This window comes from Erinaceus europaeus, chromosome 13 (assembly GCF_950295315.1).
Source record: "Erinaceus europaeus chromosome 13, mEriEur2.1, whole genome shotgun sequence".
In the NCBI taxonomy this organism is placed as follows: domain Eukaryota; kingdom Metazoa; phylum Chordata; class Mammalia; order Eulipotyphla; family Erinaceidae; genus Erinaceus; species Erinaceus europaeus.
The window spans coordinates 60,262,095-60,288,015 of NC_080174.1; the positions used below are offsets into that span (position 1 = coordinate 60,262,095).

The window sequence follows — 25,921 nt, forward strand, 5'->3', positions numbered from 1 at the left end:
CCCATCACTTCAATTTCTATCTGTCCTATCAAATAAAAATTTGTTTTAAAAAGGTAAAAATGGCTGCTGGGAGTCGCTGCTGGATATGTCATACAAGAACTGAGCTCCAGAGATAACTCTAGTAGAAATTTTTTTAAAAGACAACAAATACACCTGCATATCAGAGGTCAGGCTCAGGAAAAAACTAGTATAGTCATGGGCCCTTTGGAATATAACTAAAATAGGCCCACTAGCTATCTTTAAAATGGAGACCCCAAATTTTCATCTGCAATATTCCAGCCATTAGGCTAAAGATTAGTCAGCAATTTGTTTGGTTTTACATGTTAACTCTTTTTCCAGCCACCAGGCTCCAGATGCTAACATGATGTCAACCGGACTTCCCTGGGCAGACAACCCCACCAATATGTCCTGGAGCTCCATTTCCCCAGAGTCCTGCCCCACTAGGGAAAGAGAGAGACAGGCTAGGAGTATGGATCGACCTGTCAATGCCCATGTTCAGCAGGGAAGCAATCACAGAAGTCAGACCTTCCACCTTCTGCATTCCATAATGTCCTTGGGTCCATACTCCCAGAGGGATAAAGAATAGGAAAGCTGGGAGTTGGGTGGTAGAACAGCAGGTTAAGTGCAGGTGTTGCAAAGCACAAGGACCGGCTTAAGGATCCCAGTTTGAGCCCCGGGCTCTCAACCTGCAGGGGAGTCGCTTCACAGGCGGTGAAGCAGGTCTGCAGGTGTCTATCTTTCTCTCCCCGTCTCCCTTCCTCTCTCCATTTCTCTCTGTCCTATCCAACAATGATGATGTCAATAACAACAACAATAATAACAACAATAAAACCACATGGGCAATAAAAGGGAATAAATATTTTTTTAAATTTTAAAAAGAATAGGAAAGCGATCCGGGGAGGGGATGGAATACAAAGTTCAGGTGGTGGGAACTATGTGGAGTTGTGCCCCTCTTATCCTATGGTCTTGTCAGTGTTTCCTTTTTATAAATAAAAATTTTTAAAAATCAGCATGAAGCGCAATGACCAGCATAAGGATCCCAGTTCGAGCCCCCAGCTCCCCACCTGCAGGGGAGTCGCTTCACAAGTGGTGAAGCAGGTCTGCAGGTGTCTTTCTCTCCCCCTGTCTTCCCCTCCTCTATCCATTTCTCTCTGTCCTATCCTACAACGACGACGTCAATAACAACAATAAAACAAGGGCAACAAAAGGGAATAAATAAATATTTTTTAAAAGATTTAAAAAAATACATTAAAACATAACACTAAAAAAAATGATAACAAATAGGAACATCTCCTTTAGTCAGTGTTCAGTCATACATTTCCTCCCCAGGTAAATCATCTTATTGATTTCTGACTATATAGATCAGTTTTGCTGTTAGCATTTTCTTTTAATGGACTATTATATATACATACATATACTACACTATGTATACCATACACTATATGCAGCATATACTCTTTCTAGCTAGTGCTAATATTCAACAAATATCTAATTCAAATTCCAGAAGGCAAATGAATACATATATATAGGAAATTTAAAGTGCCCCAAGTAAGATAAAATTTGGTTTAGGGGGTTGAGTGGTAGTACCGAGGGTTAAGCGCATGTAGCGCGAAGCGCAAGGACCAGCATAAGAATACCAGTTTGAGGGGAGTCGGGCTGTAGCGCAGCGGGTTAAGCGCAGGTGGCGCAAAGCACAAGGACCAGCATAAGGATCCCGGTTCGAACCCCGGCTCCCCACCTGCAGGGGAGTCACTTCACAGGCGGTGAAGCAGGTCTGCAGGTGTCTATCTTTCTCTCCTCCTCTCTGTCTTCCCCTCCTCTCTCCATTTCTCTCTGTCCTATCCAACAATGACAACAACAATAATAACTACAACAATAAAACAACAAAGGGCAACAAGAGGGAATAAATAAATAAAATAAATATTAAAAAAAAAAAGAATACCAGTTTGAGCCCCCGGCTCCCTACCTGAAGGGGAGTCATTTCACAAGTGGTGAAGGAGGTCCACAGGAGTCTATCTTCCTCTCCCCCTCTGTCTTCCCCTCCTCTCTTGATTTCTCTCTGTCCTATCCAACAACTACATCAATAACAACAGCAACTACAACAATAATAAAACAACAAGGGCAACAAAAGGGAATAAATAAATAGATAAATAAATAAGGGGGAAATTTTGGTTTAAAAAAACTAAGGTTGTGACCCAGGAGATAGCACAGTGGATAAAACATTGGGCTCTCAAGTATGAGGTCCCAAGTTTAATCCCTGGCAGCACATGTACCAGAGTGTTATCTGGTTCTTTCTCTTTCCTGAATAAAATAAAATTAAAATTAAACAAAATAAATAAAATAAAATAAAATAATAGGGTTGGAGATAGTAAAATGGTTACACAAACAATTTCCATGCTTGAGGCTCCAAGTTCTCAAGTTCAGTTCAAACCCCAGCACCACCGTAAGCCAGAGCCAAGCAATGCTCTAGTTTAAAAAAAAGAAAAAAATGGGTGTGTGTGTGTGTGTGTGTGTGTGTGTGTGTGTGTAGAGGAGGAGGAAGAGAAAGAGGAGGAGGAGGAGGAAGAGGGGAGAGGGAGGGCATGGGAAGGAGGGCGAGAAGGAAGAGGAGGAGGGAAGAAGGGAAAAAATACCCACAAAAGACAAGAGTAATAAATTAAGAGTCAGACAGTATTATCTTTAGCCTTCAAAGGAATAACCACTATTTCTCTATAGTAATGATGGGAACCAGACGATAGCGGAGTAATACATATAACATAGAGGGAGGGCAGTGGCATAGCAGTTGAGCACATACATTACCTCACACAAGGACCCTAATTCAATCCCCTTGATCTCTACCTGTAGGGGAGAAGCTTCATGAGCAGTGAAGCAGGTCTGTCTATCTTCTATCTATCTATCTATCTATCTATCTATCTATCTCTATCTCCCCTTCTACAGTCAAGTTCTCTCTATCCTATCAAAACAAGAAAGGAAAAGAAACAAAAAAAGAGGAGGGGGGGGAGATGGCCACTGGGAGTGATGAATTCCTACCGAGTACAAGCACCAAGTGATAACCCTGGTGGGATGAATATATATACTAGGTAAGAGGAAATGACTATTAACATTAATGTACTCATACAAACTACCTTTCAGGGTCAAAGGCAAAATAAAGACATTTAAATAAAGGTAAGTATTTACTACCAACATGTGCATGTTAAAAGAATGTCTAGATAAAAGGATTCCAAGTGGGGGTCCGGCGGTGGCGCAGTGGGTTAAGCGCTCGTGGCGCAAAGCGCAAGGACAGGCGTAAGGATCCCGGTTAGAGCCCCCAGCTCCCCACCTGCAGGGGAGTCGCTTCACAAGCTGTGAAGCAGGTCTGCAGGTGTCTATCTTTCTCTCCCCCCTGTCTTCCCCTCCTCTCTCCATTTCTCTCTGTCCTATCCAACAATGAACAACATCAACAATGGTAATAATAATAACCACAACGAGGCTACAACAAGGGCAACAAAAGGGGGGGGAAATGGCCTCCAGGAGTGGTGGATTCATGGTGCAGGCACTGAGTCCAGCAATAACCCTGGAGGAAAAAAAAAAAGGATTCCAAGAGAAGAAAAATGCCCCCAGGAGGAAGTATTAATATCAAAAAAGAACAGTAAGCCAAGAAAAATTGTTAAGCATGCATAAACCTCAATAAGTAGGATGTTCTAAAGAAAAGAAAAAAAAACTTAAATAGCATGTAAATTTAGAGGGGGCTGTAAATGGAAGAACTAAAATCTTAAGTGAATTATACAATGATGTCAGGATAGTCATAATTCTTCAAAATAAAAGGTCCAAATAAAATTACATTAACAATGATTTCTTAGTATGCGCTATGTTGTCAGAAGTTCTCTAGAATAACAAATTGTCCCCCAAACAATGGCCCTTTATATGCCCCCATTTTTTAACAGTAAAGGCAAAACAGGGCAAAAGAAACATTTCATTTTTTTTGCCTATAGAGAATAATTTTATCATCAAAAAAAAACTATCTTCAATTCAGTAACTAGATTGTTAATTAAACTCTCTATACAAAGACTAATTACTATATCTGCCTTATGGGCAAATACTTAATGTAGAAATGATGGGACAAAGAAAGTTAATGGTAAAAATTTGTTGGTAGGCAGCCTAGAGGTGACACAAAGACTAGCTCTTTGGGCTTAAAAGCAAGAGGTCCCAAATCTGATCCCCAATAACGTATGTGCCATGGTCTCTTCTTCTTCTTCTTCTTCTCTCTAGTGTTTACAAATAACTTTTTTTTTTGCCTCCAGGGTTATCACTGGGGTTCAGTGCCTACACTTCGAATACACTACACTACTGCTACTAGAGGCCATTTCTCCCATGTTTGTTGCCCTTGTGTTGTTATTATTGTCACTGCTGTTGGATAGGACAGAAAGAAATCAAGAGAGGAGCGGAAGACAGATGGGGGGAGAAAGACACTAGGAAGCAAGGGGCTTGACCCAGCTTCCTTGCGCTTCGCACTATGTGCGCTTAACCCACTGTTCTACCACCTGGCCCCTTTTTTATTTAATTAATTAATTTATTTACTTACTTATTTTAATGAGAGGGAAATACAGAGAGAAAGACAATGAAAGACCAGGACACTCCTCAGCTCTGGCTCATGGTGGTGCTGGGAATTAAACCTGGGACCTCAAAACCACAGGAATAAAGGTCTTTTTTTTTTAATTAGTTTATTTTATTTAGTTAGTTATTTTCCCTTTTGTTGCCCTTGCTTTTCATTGTTGTTGTAGTTATTATTATTGTTATCATTGATGTCGTCATTGTTAGATAGGACAGAGAGAAAGGGAAGACAGAGAAGAGGAGACAGACAGACACCTGCAGACCTGCTTCACCGCTTGTGAAGCAACTCCCCTGCAAGTGGGAAGCCAGGGGCTTGAACCGGGATCCCTACGCTGGTCTTTGCGCTTTGCACTACATGTGCTTAACCCACTGTGCTACCGTCCAACTCCCTAATCAGTGGTTTAGAGTTCACAGTAAAATACAATAGTTCGTGCATTCATACCATTTCCCAGTTTTTCACATAACAATTCAACCCCCACTAGATCCTCCTCTGTCATCATGTTCTGGGACCTGAACCCTCACTCCCACCAATACAATACACCAAAGGAATAAAAGTCTTTTGCACAATCATTATGTTATCATACAAAGAAGCTGACATGTTCTAGGATGAGATATCACTTGTTAAATTGACCAATCTATGAAATATCTGTGCATATTCTACTTATAAACTATAACTCAATAAATATTTGGTTATTAAATAGCCTAAAATGTGGTTATTTGTTTTATAATGCATGGAAAAAGTAATCACATTTCAAGCAGCTGTGGTATGTATTCTTTTTAGTACATTAAAACTCTGAGGTGGTGGCTAGATAGCATAATGGTTATGCAGAGACTTTCACGCCTGAGGCTCCAAAAGCCCAGGCTCAAACCCCAACACCACCACCACTACCACCACCATAAACTAGAGCTGAGCAGAGCTCTGGTAAAAGGGGAGAAAAAAAAAATCCAATTTCTGTAGATAACAAAAACTCATTTGAAGGTTGTCTATCAATCATCAATCCCATACTGTTATTATAGTTTACAAACCTTTTCATGTTACAAATACCCAAAACTTTATAGAGGTTTTCTACATAAGTCTCAGATATATGGCTATCATGTTATCTTTAACATTATATCATATTCATTATGTAAAATTGTAATGCATAAAGATTCTTAAAATATCTGTAGTTAAGTACATATTATATAGATATGGGACTTAATTAGGGGGTGGAGGAGACAAATGGTGGTCAGAAATTAAGTATCTTTACTGTAAACAATCTCTCAACAGTAATGTCTCATTACTGTTCATGTTCAGTTTTCAGCTAGCATTTTGCATAAGTCCGATTTACTTGCTCCATTTAAGGATCTTAAGTGATTTCTCTAGATAAAGCTATACATGATGAATTAAAGAGAAAGTTAATTATATTGTGCTCGGCCTCAAAGGAGTTAAATAAAATTGAAAAAATATCTAGTTAGCATATTTTCAAAAGACACTAAGAGGAGGTCAGAAAAGAAAGCTTTCTGTTACTCACCTGTAACCCTCTCCTTCGTAGAATACTGGAATCATCCATAATAGACATCAGACAAAAAAGCCACTCCCCAGTCAACTACCACTGACTACTTGCACCCCACTGAGTAAAAAGGTAAGCAATCAATCCTGCTTCATATGCCATGTTCACTAACTACCGCTCCACTAAACCAGTTTCCTCTCAGTCCATCGGGAGTAGACAATCACTGCCTTACACCAGAGCCACGTCTTTATTCACAGCGGTACAGACAAATCTAATCTGAATTACCATTAAAAGAAAACATCTCATATTTGGTTCTTCTTTTATATCTTTTCATTAAAACAGTTTTAAGTACCAAGAAAACAAAAGTCCCGGAAAAAAAAAAATCCAAGTAATGCTATCCTGACTTCACTGTTTATTAAAAGGTTTGACAAACAAGCGAGTCTCCACCTACAGCTAAGCTTATAAAATCCATGTCACGTTTTCCTTTCCAGAAATAAAACCATTCCATATGTTTTAAAAGGATAACAATGCTTCAGAAATACAAAGAAAAGCATATTATTATGATGCCTGTGTTTCACTTATACTGATATAAAACCAATTATTGTTTTGACTAAGTCGGCAAAATTCCTTTCATGCTCTGTATAGACAAAGCAAATGTCAGATACTGTCACAGACTCTTTTGTTTCTTTATCTCTAGATATGCCAGTCTTCACTTCTTGGATAATCATGAAAGCCTCTTTCTCAGGAGCTTACAGCATTGCTAAGTTTCCCTGCTTTTTTTAATGTCTTAGAAAAGGCTAATAAATATATGATGAGTTCTGAACATGGAGGAATTCATTCAACTAATCATTGCTGATAGTACAGTTAAAGGAACAGCTCCCCACTCAGACTTCTAAAATAACATAGTTTGACCCACTCTTTATTTTAAAATTGCCTCTTTTAGTCACCGGCTGCTACTTGCAGATTTGATTTCAGAGAAGTTTAAAGATGTTTGTAGTCTCTTAATTTACAGCTATATAATTGAATGCATAGTGTATGTACACACATAAGAGTGGAAGATTAGCTCTCATAATTTTATTTTGCTACTTGGATCCTCCATAGGCAATGTTTTAAAAGTAACAATTTTATATTACTTGCCAGAATCCTATTTATCAGAGAAGTGAGGAATGCGGATGGTTTTTCTAGTAATACACACACACACACACACACACACACACACACACACACACACACAAAATGTTAGCAAAGGCAACAGTTATAGTCACTATATTTTTAGGAAGAAAGTTAAATACATTATCTAAAAACTAATAATCATTCTTCTTCAAACTAAAGAACCTGGTTCAAAAATTATTCACTCCCCAAAGAATTCTCAGATATTAATTCAAATTTCCTAATTTGACAAATAAAAGGCATATATACACAGCAACCTTGAATCAGGCAGGCTGTTGCACCAAGAAGTAAACAAAGCAGTTAAGTACAAGATAGGCTCAGTATACACACAACAATAGAAAATAACTGCCCTTTCTTTAATTATGGTTGCTGCACCAACAGGGCTTAAAAGAAGATTTTAAAAAAAACCTTTTAAAGGTTTTTAGCAATCTAGTGACAATGCTGAAAACAGTACAAAAAGTAGGATCCATCTTCCTTCCATTCAAGGAAAAAAAAATGCTAATCCTTAATGCAGCCACTGTGGTCTTTCATTGTGGGAGCTAATAAATCTACATCTCCATGGATTCCCTCCATCTGCTGGTTTAAACAACTAAAGGCAGTATTATGTCTATGTAGAAAACAAACAGAAGACCAGAACAGTTTATTTGCATAAGGTATGTTCTCTACTGTATGAGTGTCTGCAAAGCCATAGACTTTTAAAGCCATAGACCTTCCCTACCTAAAGAGATTTTTAAAAACTCAAACAATTAACAACTGTTTAAGTTGTTACAAGAAGCTGGAGTAAGCCTCTGATCTATTTAACCCAGTCAAGATAAAAGTGGTACATTCTGATAAAATTATCCAGACTGGAGATTCAAAATTCACTTAATTAATTTAACAGTACAAGAATCATTTATTGTACTCAAGCACTAAGACAGATATGGGGAAAATTACAAGGCCAAAAGCACTCAGAAAGGGCAGGGAAACAACATGATGGTTGTGCAAATAGACTCTCAAGACTGAGGCTCCAAAATCCCAGGTTCAATCACCAGCACCACCATAAGCTAGAGTTGAGCAGGCTCTGTTTAGAAAAAAGGGGGGGAGGAGGATGTGTACTCATAAATAATTCTATCCAAGAAAAACTAAACTATAGCAGAAAATATAAACAATATAAAATATAAACAAATGTTTGTGATACAATGTGAATTTATATTAGAGGTATGACAGAGTGCTAAAGGAGTGTCAAAAAAAGATTCATTCATTACACTGAGAAATCTACAAAAGACTTCCAGTGAAAGTACCATCTGGTCACTAAAACTAAAATTGTAGGATTATTAGTTCTTGGTAAAGACAGGCTCCCTTTCCTAAAATGTGCACAACTTAAAAACCATCTTTCAGTCTTCACAATCTAAAAGACTGAGTGCCAACCCTAGGCACTGAAGACATTCTCTAAGACAGAAAAAAATAAAGAAATAAATTTTTATCTCCAACTAGTGCTGTATTTTATTACAGCCTTCAAATAAGAAAGAGCAATGCAATGTTTCCTGAACTAAATTCATCTTTCCTCATTTCATATTCCTTGTATTAATCAGGAATATGACTAAGATAGTCCCAGTTAGGGGAAAACATATACCTTAAAGCAAAGTGCATAATAGTTTGCAGTGAGTCAATAAATGTAGCAAGCAAGCAGAAAGACCTAAGAAGACACCATAGAGTACTTAATGAAATAGTTTCTACTTAGACCTAGATATCCTCCTCACCTACATCCTATTCCACGTCCCTCAATCACTCCAAAGCTAACCTTGTCATACAAAATAAGGACTACAAAAGCTAAATAACGGCAAGAGACTGGCATACTTTAATGATGACTCTTTAATTACTATCAGACCATCCCATCACCTGGGGCCCTGGTCAAAGAGTGTTGGGATTCCCACACAGACATGGTGGGCCTAGACCTTCAGTGGATCCATCTCACCACTGTCATGGGTCATCTCCATCAGGAACAACATAATGGACCCCTTTGTGGGCTCCTATAGGACCTTGCCCTCAATGTGGATAAACAAGGGTAGGGAATGTTCCATTCTCATAAGGGAGGTTGGATAATATACTCTACCTATCACCCAAGGATGACGAGTCCTGAAATTAATGCAGCCTGGAATGTCCCTAGCCAAGACCACAGAATGCCAGATCTGACCTACAGGGATGTAGAGGTCACATAGGTTCCTGTGCTGACTATGGGCCTCAGATCAAATACATGGGGTTTACAGTTAACAATATTTAAATACGTTTCCATATTTGGAAGGTGCTCTCTTCCCTGATCCAGATTTCTAGTCCTTTTTTCCAACTATGACACCATCTCCCCAGACAATAACTTAGATCCACCTGCATGTTAGATGTCAAGCTCAGACAAAAACTAGTAAGGTTATGCATGGACCTTTTGGAATATAACTAAAATAGACCTACTAGCTTTTTCCAAAACGAAGACCCCAAATCTTCATCTGCAACATTCTTGTCTTTAGGCTCATGATTAGTCAACAACTTGATCTGCCTTATATCTTAACTCTTCTTCAGCCACCAGGTTCCAGATGCTATCATGATGCCAACCTGACTTCCCTGCGCAGACGACACCACCAAGGTATCCTGGAGCCCCACTTCCCCAGATCCCTACGCCAAGAGGGAAAAAGAGACGCAGTCTGGGAATATGGATCGACCTGTCAACACCCATCTTCGGTGGGGAAGCAATTACAGAAGCCAGATCTTCCACCTTCTGCACCCCATAATGATCCTGGATCCATACTCCCAGAGGGATAAAGAATACGAAAGCTTTCCAATGACAGTAGAAATAGCCCCAGTTTCTGAAGGGAGGCTGGGGGTATTCTGCCATGCCACTTGAGGAAGACTGGTCCTGAAATGAGTGCAGCCTGCAATGTTCCTGAGGTGTGACCATAAGCTGTAAGCTCAGACTAATAAGGACTTAGAGGTTACATAGGCTATGACACTAAATATAAATATGCATTTCCATATAGGCCCTGGAGCAGGTGGATAGAGGTAAATAGTTAATTTTAGCCACAAAAAAAATTTTTAAAAAAGAATGGGAGTTTAATAACCAACATATATAAAGAGCTTGCCAGACTCAACAACAAGACAACAAATAACCCCATCCAAAAATGGGGGGAGGACTTGGACAGAATATTCACCACAGAAGAGATCCAAAAGGTCTAGAAACACATGAAAAAACGCTCCAAGTCTGTGATTGTCAGAGAAATGAAAATAAAGACAACAATGAGATACCACTTTACTCCTGTGAGAATGTCATACATCAGAAAAGGTAACAGCAGCAAATGCTGGAGAGGGTGTGGGGTCAAAAGAACCCTCCTCAGACTGGGAGTATGGACCGACCAGTCAACGCCCATGTTCAGCAGGGAAGCAATTACAGAAGCCAGACCTTCTACCTTCTGCAACCCACAATGACCCTGGGTCCATGCTCCCAGAGGGATAGAGAATGGGAAAGCTATCGGGGGGAGGGGGTGGGATATGGAGATTGGGCTGTGGGAATTGTGTGGAGTTGTACCCCTCCTACCCTATGGTTTTGTTAATTAATCCTTTCTTAAATAAAAAAATAAAAAAGAACCCTCCTACACTGCTGGTGGGAATGTCAATTGGTCCAACCTCTGTGGAGAACAGTCTGGAGAACTCTCCGAAGGCTAAAAATGGACCTACCCTATGACACTGCAATTTCTCTCCTGGGGATATATCCTAAGGAACCCAACATATCCATCCAAAAAGATCTGTGTACACATATGTTCTTGGCAGCACAATTTGTAATAGCCAAAGCCTGTACAAACTATTGTATTTGCTGTTGAATGTAAAACATTAATTCCCCAATAAAGAAATAAATTTAAAAAAAAAAAAAAAAAGAATGTGACAATGGCCCTTCTGGAGCCTATGCTGAGGATGGCAAAAAAAAAAAAAAAAAAAAAACGGGACCTACACCTTTCCCTAATGCAACTTTCTAGCAGTCCTAAGAGGGAAGTTCATAGCTATACAAGCACGAAACAAGAAAAAGCACAAATAAACAGCCTGATTGCACATCTTAAAGACCTAGAAGAACAACAACAAAGGAACCCTAAAGCAACCAGAAGGACAGAAATCACTAAAGTTAGGGCAGAAATAAATAACATAATAACATTGAGAATAGGAAAACCATACAAAAGATCAACGAAAGTAAATGTTGGTTCTTCGAAAGAGTAAACAAAATCGACAAACCTTTAGCCAGACTCACAAAACAAAAAAGGGAGGACCCAAATAAATCGGATAGTAAATGAAAGAGGAGATATCACAACAGACACCGCAGAAATTCAACATATCATGCGAGGCTTCTATGAACAACTATATGACACCAAGCTAGAGAACCTGGAAGAAATGGACGATTTCCTAGATACCTACCAACTTCCAAAACTAAGTAAAGAGGAAGTGGATAACATGAATAGGCCCATCACAGCTAATGAAATTGAAACAGTTATCAAAAATCTCCCCAAAAATAAAAGTCCTGGACCAGATATGGTTTTACAAATGAATTCGACAAAACCTTCAAAGAAGAACTAATACCTCTACTTTTAAAAGTCTTCCAGAAGATTGAAGACACTGGAAGACTCTCTTTCAACTCCTATGAAGCCAACATCACTCTGATACCAAAAGCAGACAGGGACACAGCCAAAAAAGAAAACTACAGACCAATATCTCTGATGAACATAGATGCGAAAATATTGAACAAAATTCTAGCCAACCGGATACAGCAGTATATCAAAAAGATTGTTCATCATGACCAAGTGGGGTTTATCCCAGGCATGCAAGGTTGGTTTAATATACGTAAATCAATCAATGTGATCCACCACATCAACAAAAGCAAGACCAAAAACCACATGGTCATATCAATAGATGCAGAGAAAGCCTTTGACAAAATACAACATCCCTTTATGATCAAAACACTACAAAAAATGGGAATAGATGGAAAATTCCTGAAGATAGTGGAGTCTATATATAGCAAACCTACAGCCAACATCATACTCAATGGTGAAAAACTGGAAGCATTTCCCCTCAGATCAGGTACTAGACAGGGCTGCCCACTATCACCATTACTATTCAACATAGTGTTGGAAGTTCTTGCCATAGCAATCAGGCAGGAGCAAGGAATTAAAGGCATACAGATTGGAAGAGAAGAAGTCAAACTCTCCTTATTTGCAGATGATATGATAGTATACATGGAAAAACCTAAGGAATCCAGCAAGAAGCTTTTGGAAATCATCAGGCAATACAGTAAGGTGTCAGGCTACAAAATTAACATTCAAAAGTCAGTGGCATTTCTCTATGCAAACACTAAGTTAGAAGAAATTGAAATCCAGAAATCAATTCTTTTTACTATAGCAACAAAAACAATAAAATATCTAGGAGTTGGGGGTCGGACGGTGGCACAGTGGGTTAAGCGCATGTGGCGCAAAGTGCAGGAACCGGCGTAAGGATCCCAGTTCGAGCCCCCTGCTCCCCACCTGCAGGGGAGTCGCTTCACAGGCGGTGAAGCATGTCTGCAGGTGTCTATCTTTCTCTCCCCTTCTCTGTCTTCCCCTCCTCTCTCCATTTCTCTCTGTCCTATCCAACAACAAATTGCGTCAACAAGGGCAATAATAATAACCACAAGGAAGCTACAACAAGGGCAACAAATGGGGGGAAAAAATGGTCTCCAGGAGCGGTGGATTCATGGTGCAGGCACCGAGCCCAGCAATAACCCTGGAGGAGGGAAAAAAAAATATCTAGGAGTAAACCTAACCAAAGAAGTGGAAGACTTGTATACTGAAAATTATGAGTCATTACTCAAGGAAACTGAAAAAGACACAAAGAAGTAGAAAGATATTCCACATTCATGGATTGTAAGAATTAACATCATCAAAATGAATATACTACCCAGAGCCATCTACAAATTTAATGCTATCCTCATCAAGATCCCAACCACATTTTTTTGGAGAATAGAACAAATGCTACAAATGTTTATCTGGAACTAGAAAAGACCTAGAATTGCCAAAACAATCTTGAGAAGAACAGAACCAGAAGCATCACACTCCAAGATCTCAAATTGTATTATAGGGCCATTGTCATCAAAACTGCTTGGTACTGGAACATGAATAGACATACTGACCAGTGGAATAGAACTGAGAGCCCAGAATTAAGCCCCCACACCTATGGACATCTACTCTTTGACAAAGGGGCCCAGACTATTAAATGGGGAAAGCAGTCTCTTCAACAAATGGTGTTGGAAACAATGGGTTGAAACATGCAGAAGAATGAAACTGAATCACTGTATTTCACCAAATACAAAAGTAAATTCCAAGTGGATCAAGGACTTGGATGTTAGACCACAAACTATCAGATATTTAGAAGGAAATATTGGCAAAACTCTTTTCCACATAAATTTTAAAGACATCTTAATGAAATGAATCCAATTACAAAGAAAACTAAGACAAGCATAAACCTATGGGACTACATCAAATTAAAAAGCTTCTGCAGGGAGTTGGGCTGTAGTACAGCGGGCTAAGCGCAGGTGGCGCAAAGCACAAAGACCAGCTTAAGGATACTGGTTCGAACCCCGGCTCCCCACCTGCAGGGGAGTCGCTTCACAGGCGGTGAAGCAGGTCTGCAGGTGTCTATCTTTCTCTCCTCCTCTCTGTCTTCCCCTCCCTCTCTCCATTTCTCTCTGTCCTATCCAACAACAACAACAACAATAATAACTACAACAATAAAACAACAAGGGCAACAAAAGGGAAAAAATAAATAAAATTAATATAAAAAAATTTTTTAAAAAAAAGCGTCTGCACAGCTAAAGAAACCACTACCCAAACCAAGAGACCCCTCACAGAATGGGAGAAGATCTTTACATGCCATACATCAAACAAGAGGCTAATAACCAGAATATATAAAGAACTTGCAAATCTCAACAAGACAACAAATAACTCCATCCAAAAATGGGGGGAGGACTTGGACAGAATATTCACCACAGAAGAGATCCAAAAGGCCGAGAAACACATGAAAAAATGCTCCAAGTCTCTGATTGTCAGAGAAATGCAAATAAAGACAACAATGAGATACCACTTTACTCCTGTGAGAATGTCATACATCAGAAAAGGTAATAGCAAAAAAAAAAAAAAAAGAAAAGAAAAGGTAATAGCAGCAAATGCTGGAGAGGTTGTAGGGTCAAAGGAACCCTCCTACACTGCTGGTGGGAATGTCAATTGGTTCAACCTCTGTGGAGAACAGTCTGGAGAACTCTCAGAAGGCTAGAAATGGACCTACCCTATGATCCTGCAATTCCTCTCCTGGGGATATATCCTAAGGAACCCAACACACCCATCCAAAAAGATTTGTGTACACATATGTTCTTAGCAGCACAATTTGTAATAGCCAAAACCTGGAAGCAACCCAGGTGTCCAACAACAGATGAGTGACTGAGCAACTGTGGTATACATATATACAATGGAATACTACTCAGCTGTAAAAAAATGGTGATTTCACCGTTTTCAGACGATCTTGGATGGACCTTGAAAAATTCATGTTAAGTGAAATAAGTCAGAAACAGAAGGATGAATATGGGATGATCTCACTCTCAGGCAGAAGTTGAAAAACAAGATCAGAAAAGAAAACACAAGTAGAACCTGAACTGGAATTGGCACATTGCACCAAAGTAAAAGATTCTGGGATGGGTGGGTGGGGAGAATACAGATCCAATAAGGATGACAGAGGACCTAGTGGGGTTGTATTGTTATATGGAAAACTGGGAAATGTTATGCATGTACAAACTATTGTATTTACTGTTGCATGTAAAACATTAATTCCACAATAAAGAAATTAAAATAATAATAATAAATAAATATAGTCCCCCCCCCAAAAAAAAAAAAAAGAACATGTGAACATTTAAACATTAAACATGCTCAAGGATCCAGGTTTAAACCCCAGTCCCCAACTAAGGGAGGAAGCCTCATGAGCAATGAAACACTGCTATCTCTCTCCCCTTCCCCTCAATTTCTCTATCCCATCAAATAAAAATAAATGAATATGAGGCCAGGTGGTAGTGCACCTAGTTGAGCGCATGTTACAATATGCAAGGACCCAGGTTCGAACCCCCAGGCCCCACCTGCAGAGGAAAACCTTCATGAGTGGTGAAGCAGGGCTGCAGGTGTCTCTGTCTCTCCTTCTCTATCTCTACCTCCCCTCTCAATTTCTGGCTGTCTCTATCCAAAAAAAAAAAAAAAAGATAATAAAAATTTAAATAAATAAATATTAAATCGAAAAAGAAAAACCTTATTTCAATACATGCAGGAAAAGTATTTGACAAAATATATCCTCCAACCCTATTAAACTAAATATATTAGGAAAAGAAATAAAGGATGACAGAGGACCTAGTGGGGGTTATATTGTTATGTGGAAAACTGAGAAATGTTATGCATGTACAAACTATTGTATTTACTGTTGACTGTAAAACATTAATCTCCCAATAAAGAAATAAAAAAAATGAAAAGAAGAAACTTTAACAATAAAGGGTATCTATCAGGGACAGGTGGTAATGCACCTGGTTGAGCACAAACATTACAATGCACAAGGACTAGGATTCAAGCCCCCCAGTCTCCATCTGCTGGGGACAAGTGGTGAAACAGTGCAGGTGACTTATCTCTCCCTTTATTTATTTGTTTGTTTGTTTTTTTGTTTAATTTATTTTGCTTTAGCCTCCAGGGTTATTTCTGGGGCTCATTGCCAACATTACATACCCACTGCTCCTGGTGGCCATTTTTTCATTCTATTGAATAGGGCAGAGAGAAATTGAGACGGTAAGGGAAGAAAGAGAGAGAAGTAGATGGACACCTGTAGACCTTGCAGGTGTGGTGCTGGGGGCTTCAACCAGGATCCTTGAGCGAGTCCTTGTGCTTCGTACTATGTGCCCTTAACTTAGTACGCCACCTCCCACCCCACCCCTCGATCTCCCTCTTTCCTCTCAATTTCTCTCTGTCTCTATCCAAAATAAACACCATATATCTAATGTTTATTTTATTTATATACATATATATTTAATTTAAGGGTATCTATTAATACCAAAAAACCTTAGCATTAACATAATACTTAGTCTAGTTCGCTATCTGTATACAATACAGTCTGAATGTGTATACTCTCCTCACAACTTTATTTCAAGAATCTTAGTCAAAAGTCCTCATTTCTCTGAACTGTTTTAGTAGCTTTTTAAATCTGTCTCTAGTTCCTTGACCTCTTTACAAATTATTCTCACAAAGTAGCCTTCTTTTGAAGAACAACAAAAACATATTATTATATTTGTAAAAGGACTTAGCATATTTGCTTTGTCATGCACATGACCCAGGTTTGGCACACACATGCTGGGGCAAAAGCCAAGGACCTCATACTTCCAAATCCAATGCTAAGCCATTGTATCACCTGCCAGTTCACCCTGTCTGAATTTTTAAACTACATAATTGATATAATAGCCATGTGGCAATATGTAGATTAACACACAATCCATTATCATTAATTGCAAAAAGTTTTTTTTCTTTTTTTAACCATAACTTTTGTTTTTCTGCCAGGGCTTTGCTGGGGCTTAGTGTCATCACATGTGGACTTTTTGATTGCTCCTAGCAGATTCTCCTATCCAGCCCCCATCCCCTCCCAGAAAGTGAGTGATAGAGAAGCAGAGGAGAGACACTACAGCATAGCTTGACCGCTTGTAAAAGCTTTCACTGGGGCGGTATTCCCATGTGGTGGTTGGGAGGCTCAACCCCAGGTTTTTCTACACTATAAAAATATGTGGTCTAACTGGTGAGCTATCCCCCAGAACCCAAACCTTTTTTTTTTTCAAACAAGTCTGATGCCAAAATGAATTTATTGATATAGATATGCATAGTAACATAAGACATATGGCCTAATTTAAAATGTAAATTAAAAATAAAATCAAGCAAATGCTTAGTTATAACTTTAAACCAGTTGTTTTATGATACCACTGTTTTAGACATGCATGACATCTTTGTGAAAAACCAGCATAAGCATTGTTATATATTCTGATCCTCAACAAATTCAGTCTTTCAATACTCACAAATCAACTTTTCTGAATATTAATTTTCAATACCTTTTTTAAAATACAGAACCACTATCTTTTTTTTAAAGATTCTTTACCTTGAGTTCTTTATAAATTATCACAAGAGATATGATGAAACATTTGAGACTCCAAAAGCAAATTCAGCTCCAAATCTGTGCAGGCAAATTAACTACTCTGTTTTTATCTCTCTTAAGAATACTCTTCTAGACTGCTTGTGCCCCCCCCCCCAATAAAAGTTCATGTCTGAGGTTCTGAAGTCCCAGGTTCAATTCCTGCTACCACCATAAGCCAGAGCTGAACAATGCTCTGTTCTGCTCTCTTTCTCTCTCTTTCCTCGTACTTCTTTTCTGTCTCTCACAGAGATAATGAAGAAAGAATAATCTTGAGAATGAGCAATTATTTGCTAATATTCTTACCAATCTCATGAAAATCTCTCTGAAACATTAATTGTACCTTTAAAAAGACACTAGGTGGGAGTCGGGCGGTAGCGCAGCGGGTTAAGCGCACGTGGCACAAAGCACAAGGACCGGCGTAAGGATCCCAGTTTGAGCCCCCGGCTCCCCACCTGCAGGGGAGTCGCTTCACAGGCGGTGAAGCAGGTCTGCAGGTGTCTGTCTTTCTCTCCTCTTCTCTGTCTTCCCCTCCTCTCTCCATTTCTCTCTGTCCTATCCAACAACGACAGTAACAATAATAACTACAACAATAAAACAAGGGCAACAAATGAGAATAAATTAAATAAATAAATAAAGACACTAGGTGGCATTAGAAACATGTTCTTTTCACAAAAAGAAACCAAGAGTAGAAAAAGAATGCAAGGGAGTCAGACAGTAGCGCAGCGGGTTAAGCGCAGGTGGTGCAAAGTGCAAGCACCAGAGTAAGGATCCCGGTTCAAGCCCCCAGCTCCCCACCTGTAGGGGAGTTGCTTCACAGGTGGTGAAGCAGGTCTGCAGGTGTCTCTCTTTCTCTCCCCGTCTTCCCCTCCTCTTTCCATTTCTCTCTGTTCTAACAATGACAACATCAATAATAACAACAATAATTACTATAACAATTAAAAACACAGGCAACAAAAGGGAAAATAAATGTTTTAAATTTTTAAAAAAAAAGAATGCAATTCTTAAATAGGCAAAAATAATAATAATAATTTGTCTAAGATACTAGAATTCCTACTAGGCTGAAAGCTTACTTCACTTTTACTACTTGCCCTGCCCCTTTTTAAATTTTTTTTATCAGGGGATTAATGGTTTACAGTAAATACAATTATTGATAGATGCATAATATTTCTCCATTTTCTTCCATCATCACCAGGACCTGAAAGTCTTCGCTCCCCCCACCCACCCCCATCCCCAAGTCCTTTACTTTGGTGCAATACACCAAATCCAATCCAAGTTCTACTAAGTGTTTTCTGTTTCTATTCTTATTTCTTGTCTATAAATAAGATCATTCCATATTCATCCTTCTCTTGCTAGCTCATCTCACTTAACATGTCTTCAATATCCATCTAAGATGAGGTAAAGAAGTTAATTATTTTTAATAACTTAATAATCAATCCATTAAGTATAGATACCACAAATTTCTTAGCCACTCATCTATTGTTGGATATCTAGATTGCTTTGAGGTAAACTATTACAAATTGTGCGACTACTACTTGCCTTTTTTTTTTGTTTATTTATTTATTTATTATTGTATAGAGACAGAGAGAAATGAGAGAAGACAGAAAGGGAGAGAGACAGAGATACCTGCAGCTCTGCTTGACGACTCGTGAAGCTTTCCCCCTGCAGGTGGGGACCAGGGGCTTGAACCTGATCCTTGCACACTGTAATATGCACACTTAACCAGGTGCATCACTGCCTGTCCCCTCTACTTGCTATTTTATGTATAAGTACTTTACCGTATTTATTTTCCTTCTCTATTCTCTTTTGTGCCATAGCTTCCAAATCATTATATACAGCTCTATTCTTTTTTACATATCTATTTATTTGATAGAACAGTGAACAATTAAGAGGGGAAAAGGAAGGTTGGGAGAGAGAAGAGAGATACCTACATCAGTGCTTAACCACTAGTAAAGCTTCCACCATCCCTTGTAGGGGGGCTTGAACCTGGGTATATGTTTAACCGTGTATATCACCACCAGTCCCCTCCCCACACAATTTTTTTTTTTTTTTTTTTTGCCAGAGCACTGCTTAGCTTTGGCTTATTGTAGTACAAGGGATTAAACCTGGGACCTTGAAGCCTCAGGCACGAGTGCTTTGTTTTATTCATAACCATTATGCTATCTCCCTAACCTACATAAGTCAAATATTTCAACTCCTTTTATTTTTTTTTTTAACCAGAACACTACTCAGCTCTGGCTTACAGTGGTGCAGGGAAGTGAACCAGAGACTTTGGAGTTTCTGGCATGAGAGTCTCTTTGCATAACCATTATGCTATCTACCCCTGCCCATCTATTTCAACTCTTTAAAGAAGATAACTTTAAAGTAGATAACCACATGCTGAGGATGAAATTGAACTCTTTACCTTACAACAAACACAGAAATTAACTCAAAATGGCTTAATGAAGTAAGTTCAAGAGCTAAAACCAGGGAGTCGGGCAGTAAGTAGCACAGTGGGTTAAGTGCAGGTGGCACAAAGCACAAGGACGGGCGTAAGGATCCCGGTTCGAGCCCCCAGCTCCCCACCTGTACAGGTATCGCTTCACTGGTGGTGAAGCAGGTCTGCAGGTGTCTATCTTTCTCTCGCCCTCTCTATCCTTCCCTCCTCTCTCCATTTCTATCTATCCTATCCGACAACAACAACATCAACAATAACTACAACAGTAAAACAACAAGGGCAACAAAAGGGAATAAATAAATATTTTTTTAAAAAGACCTAAAACCATAAAACTGTTAGGATAAAGTACAGGGAGTAAATCTTCATGACTAAGGTGCAACAATGGATTCTTAGGTATGAGACCAAAAGTTCAAACAACAAAAGAAAAATTGAATAAATTATAGATTGCATAAAAAAAATTTTTTATGTATCAAAGGGCATTAAGAAAGTGTACTATCAAAAAAAAAAAAGAAAGTACTATCAGGGGTCGGGCATGTGGTGCAAAGAGCAAGGACCAGCATAAGGATCCCGGTTCAAACCCCCGGCTCCCCATCTGTAGGGGGGTCGCTTTATGAGTGGTGAAGCAGGTCCGATGGTGTCTTTCTCTACCCCTCTCTGTCTTCCCATCCTCTCTGGATTTCTCTGATGTCCAATGACATTAATAACCACAACGATAATACAACAATGCCAACAAAAGGAGAAAAAATAGCCTCCAGGAGCAGTGAATTCACACCGAGCCCCTGGCAATAATCCTGGAGACAAAAAAAAAAAGAAGAAAAGAAAGTGCACTATCATCTGTGTACCTGACAAACTAGCTACAAATGAGAGGTCCCCAAAACCCCCTCTTCTCATACTTCAAAGGTCAGTCTCAAGCCCATTTTATTTATTACCTGTGCTTCTTACTGATGACTCCTCATATTCAATTAATTTGTTATAAAAGCTCACAGAACTTGGGGCCAGGTGGTGGCACACCTGGTTGCAATGCACAAGGACCCAGGTTCGAGCCCCTGATCCCCACCTGCAGGGGGAAAGCTTTGCAAGAGGTGAAGCAGTGCTCCAGGTGTCTCTCTGTCTCTCTCCCTATCACCCCCCTTCCCTCTTCATTTCTGGCTGTCTCTATCCAATAAATAAATAAATAATTTTTTTAATTTAAAAAAAAAAAGCTCACAGAACTCAAGAAACCTATTTACTCACTAGATAATTGATTTACTAGAAAGGCTATAACTCAGAAACAGCCAGATGGAAGAGATGAGTGAGGCAAAGTATGAGGAAAGAACACAGAGGTTACTGGCAAGTATTTTTCCCCCATTCAATATTTGACAGATCAATTTAATCTTCTTTTGTGGTTATTATACTAAATACAAGTTATTACTCCAACTAGCAATATTTCAAAAACCTTTTTTAAATTTTTTTATTATCTTTATTTATTGGATAGAGATAGCCAGAAATTAAGAGGGAAGAGGAGGAAGAGAAGGAGACAGAGACCCCTGCAGCCCTGTTTCACCACTCACAAAGCTCTCCCCCTACAGGTGGGAACCAGGGGCTTGAACCCTGGGCCTTGCACATTGTAACATGTGCACTCAGCCAGGTGCACCACCACCTGGCCCCTCAAAAACTTCTTTAATAAGTAATTATGCTATCTACTATATACGATACAATGCTAATATATTAGACTAGGAGCATAATAATGGAAAGATTCATTCTGTATAAAGTCTATATCTACTATCAAAGTAAATTCAAACTTCTAAGTTTATTTGAAGAATCAGTCAAATCCAGCCAATGAGTAGATCCTTGGGATTTATAGTTCTCCTATTAAAAGGATAATATTCAAGGCTGAGGAAGCACACTATCAGTAGAGTTGGTGCCTTACCAAGTGTGAGACCTCAGGCTCAAGTCCTAGTACTACACAGAAGCATCATAGCACTGTGTAAGCTCCACAGATAGCAGAGTGGTGCTCTGATGCCTGTCCATCTGACATATCTCTTTCTCTGAAATAAAAAGAATGAAAAGGTTGGCTCAGGAACAGTAGTAGACTGTTACATTCATGAGGTCCCAGTACTAAAAAAGGAAGGAGGGGATGAAGGGAGGGATGGGCAGGTTGCTCAATGTTTAGTAATTATGCCATCTCAGTAGAAATTACTTGAATCCAACAGTCGGGTATCAGGGGAAAAAAACACCCAAGTTTAATTGTTCCAATTATAGTATCTATCTAAAGTTCTCTCATAGCCTTTTTTTAATCTCAATGGAAACTCAATCAATAATAACTAATTATTGTACTTTATAACTATTATGGGACTAAGAAGAGATTTTAATCAGGTGAATGGTTGATCATTTAAACTGGGTAACTATTAACCCACTGGGAGGAAGGGAAGGATACTAAAAAGAAGTGTTAGACAGGAGTCAGGCAGTGGCACATTTGGTTAAGCACTCACATTATAGTACACAAGGACCCAGGTGCAAGCCCCTGGTCCCCAGCTGCAGGGGGAAAGCTATATTTCGCTTTGAGAAATTAAACTATCCAAAGTCTCAGACAAGAAAAAAAAAATGTAGGGGCTGAGTGGTGCCACAGCTGGGTAGTGGTACACCTGGTTGAGCACACATGTTAAAATGTGCAAGGACCCACGTTCAACCCCCCATTCCCCACCTGAAGGGGGAAAGCTTTGTGAGTGGTGAAGCAGGACTACAAGTATCTCCCTCTCTCCCCTTTTCCTCTCAACTTCTGACTCTATCCAATAAATTTAAATAATTTTTAAAAATAATTAAAATGCCTGAGGCTCCAAAGTCCCAGGTTCAGTCCCCTGCACCACCATACGCCAGAACTGAGCAGTGCTCTGGTAGGAAAAAAAAAAAAAGAATTTATTAAAAAAATAAATAAAAATAGGGGGAAAAAAGTGGAAATAATAACCAAGGATATGTTCATAGAAAGGCATCACCTATACTAACACTTACCAAGCCAGCAGTAAGAGAAGGTGCAGATTGTCCAAGGGACTGGTTTCGCATCCGAACCAAGTTTGACGCTTCTCCTGAAGACTGCCAGGTCACCTGTCCCACAGTGCTGTGTACACTGCTGGACAAAGGGAGCAGCTGCTTACCTTCAAACAACAGTTGAAAAATATACTTGTAATAATTTATTAATAAGCAAATGAAAAAATATACAAAGTATTATCAAATGGATAAAAGTCTACTGATACAGAACTTGACAAAACAGAGTTCCTTCAGGAGGTGATTATCTAGAGATCTGATACACGTGAACTCGCCAAAAAAAAAAAAAAAAAAAAACAGAAGTAAGCAAGCTGTTTCTAAGACTTGTGAGAACCATGGTGCTTATCTCTGAGAGGTGGGAGGAGTGAGGGTACAGAAATTTAGTGGTGGGGGGTAGGGCAGTAGCACAGCAGGTTACGTGAACATGGCACAAAGCACAAGGACAGGCATAAGGATCCCGGTTCAAGCCCTCGGCTCCCCACCTGCAGGGGACTCGCTTCACAGGTGGGGAAGTGGGTCTGCAGGTGTCTTTCTCTTCCCTTCTCTCTTCCCCATCTCTATTTCTGTCTGTCCTATCTAACAACAAATGACATCAACAACAACAATAATAATAATCACAACAAGGCTACAAGGGCAACAGAAGCGGGGGGGGGGGGGGGGTGGCCTCTAGGAGCAGTGGATTCATGGTGCAGGCACCGAGCCCCAGCAATAACCCTGGAGGCAAAAAAAAAAGAAAGAAAGAAAAATTTAGTGGTGAATGTAGAGTGGGACTACTCACTTTAATCTGACACTCTTATAATCTACTATTACTCACAAATTAAAAAATCAAATTAAGAAAATAAATAAAAATAAAGTTCCTCCAGATTCATTTTAGAATGTATAGCCCTTTTAATATTTAAGCTTTTGGGTGGGAGTAGATAGCATAAATTATGTAAAGAGGCTTTCATGCCTGAGGCTCTAAAGTCCCAGTTTCAATCCCCCACACCACCATAAGCTGAGCAGTGCTCTGGTAAAAAAAAAAAAAAAAAAAAATTTAAATAAAATAAACATTTAAGCTCTCTTGGTGGTGAAAATTGCAAGTGTAATACTGATCTCAACAGTATTTATTTTTATTTTAATTTTAATTCTCTGAAATATTCATCACATGCTAACATCAGACAGACATCCTGATGCCCACCATAGGAAGCTAGGAGTTTTTCCAGTCCCTTACAACTTACTTAGTTTCTCACCAACTCAATACAATATGAAAGGAACTAACCATCTCTCCTAGATAAAACTGGCCCTAAGGTTATCAGAAAACAAACACCGAGTGTCTGGAGGAATAGCTTAATAGGTAGAATGTAGCACTCACAGGCTTGAGGTTCTGAGTTTGATCCCAAGTAGTTATGTATGGTGTGGTGCTTTGGACCCCTCCCACTCCACCTCTATTTGATTCTCTCTTATTAAATAAATCTGCTTTAGCCCTACCTGACTAGGGAAAGATAGAAACAGGCTGGGGGTATGGATCAAACTGCCAATGTCCATGACCAGCAATTACAGAAGCCAGAAAACTCAGGGGTAGGGTGGTGGCACACCTGGCTGAGCACACGATAGAGTTCAAGTACCCAGGTTGGAGCCTCTGGACAGAGGGAAGCTTCACAAGTGGTGAAGCAGGTCTGCAGGTGTCTCTCTCTCTCTCTCCCCCTGTCTATCTCCCCTACCCTCTCAATTTATGACTGTCTCTATCCAATAAATAAAGATAATTTTAAAATTTTTTTTTCTTTTTTTTTTTTCCCTCCAGGGTTATTGCTGGGCTCGGTGCCTGCACCATGAATCCACCGCTCCTGGAGGCCATTTTTTCCCCCTTTTTGTTGCCCTTGTTGTAGCCTCGTTGTGGTTATTATTATTGCCATTGTTGATGTTGTTCGTTGTAGGATAGGACAGAGAGAAATGGAGAGAGGAGGGGAAGACAGAGAGGGGAAGAGAAAGATAGACAGACACCTGCAGACCTGCTTCACCGCCTGTGAAGCGACTCCCCTGCAGGTGGGGAGCCGGGGGCTCGAACCAAAATAAATTTTTAAAAAGCCAAAACTCCCACCTTCTGCACCCCAAAATGAATTTTGGTCCATACTCCCAAACGGGTACATGATGGGGGAAATAAAGCAGAGGGCTCTCCATACCCCCATCCCACCAGGACCCAAAGCATTGGTCAACAGGAATCCTGTTTTTATACCATCAATGAAAGGTAACTGAATCTGGAAAACACCAGAGGAAGTGAGGCACAGTTTTGCTTATCTGAGAGAAAAGAGGGGGAAAAGGAAAGACACTTGGAAGTAGTAATAAGTGTAGAGGTGAACTAGAAAGGAAATAAAAGGGGTCTGGGTGGTAGGGCAATGGATAAAGCACTAGACTCTCAAGCATGAGGTCCTGAGTTCAAACCCTGGCAGCATATGTACCAGAGTGATGTCTGGTTCTTTCTGCCTCTCCTCCTATCTTTCTTATTAATAAATAAATAAATATCTTTAAAAAATAAAATAAGGGGCCAGGTGGCGGCGCACCTAGTTGAGCGCACAAGGACCCGGTTGGAGCCCCCAGTCCCCACCTGCAGGGGGAAATCTTCACAAGTGGTGAAGCAGGGCTGCAGGTGTCTCTCTGTCTCTCTCCCTCTCTAGCTTTCCTCCTCCTCTCAATTTCTGGCTGTCCCTATCCAATAAATAAAGATAATTTTAAAAAAAATTTAAGAAGAAAGGAAATAAAGGCAGTCTATAATCCCAATTTAAAAAAAAAAAAAAAGGAAATAAAGGCAGGACCACTGAAAAAAATGGGCAGGGAGGAGACAGAGACAGACAGACAGATGTAGAAAGATAAGATAGACAGACAGACTGACTGACTGATTGATTTAGAATCAGCCCATATTGGTAATCTTGGAAAAACAACTGCAGTTTCCAACAGAGGGAATGGGACATAGAATTCTGGTTGTGGGAACTGTATGAATTATTATCTT

At 39.5% G+C, this 25,921-nt stretch overlaps 2 protein-coding genes across 6 annotated transcripts in view; one reads left to right on the forward strand and one right to left on the reverse strand.

Moving 5' to 3' along the window:
• IPP (intracisternal A particle-promoted polypeptide) overlaps nucleotides 1-25,921 on the forward strand; it is a 365,210-nt gene that overhangs the window by 207,000 nt on the left and 132,289 nt on the right. The window lies entirely within an intron of this gene.
• Nucleotides 1-25,921, reverse strand: part of MAST2 (microtubule associated serine/threonine kinase 2) — a 129,608-nt gene that overhangs the window by 78,061 nt on the left and 25,626 nt on the right. For all 5 annotated transcript variants that reach the window (XM_007521381.3, XM_007521380.3, XM_060205960.1 and 2 more), the window contains exon 3: nucleotides 22,906-23,048. In XM_007521381.3, coding sequence (XP_007521443.2) covers nucleotides 22,906-23,048 — 143 coding nt within the window. The remainder of the gene's footprint in view (nucleotides 1-22,905; nucleotides 23,049-25,921) is intronic.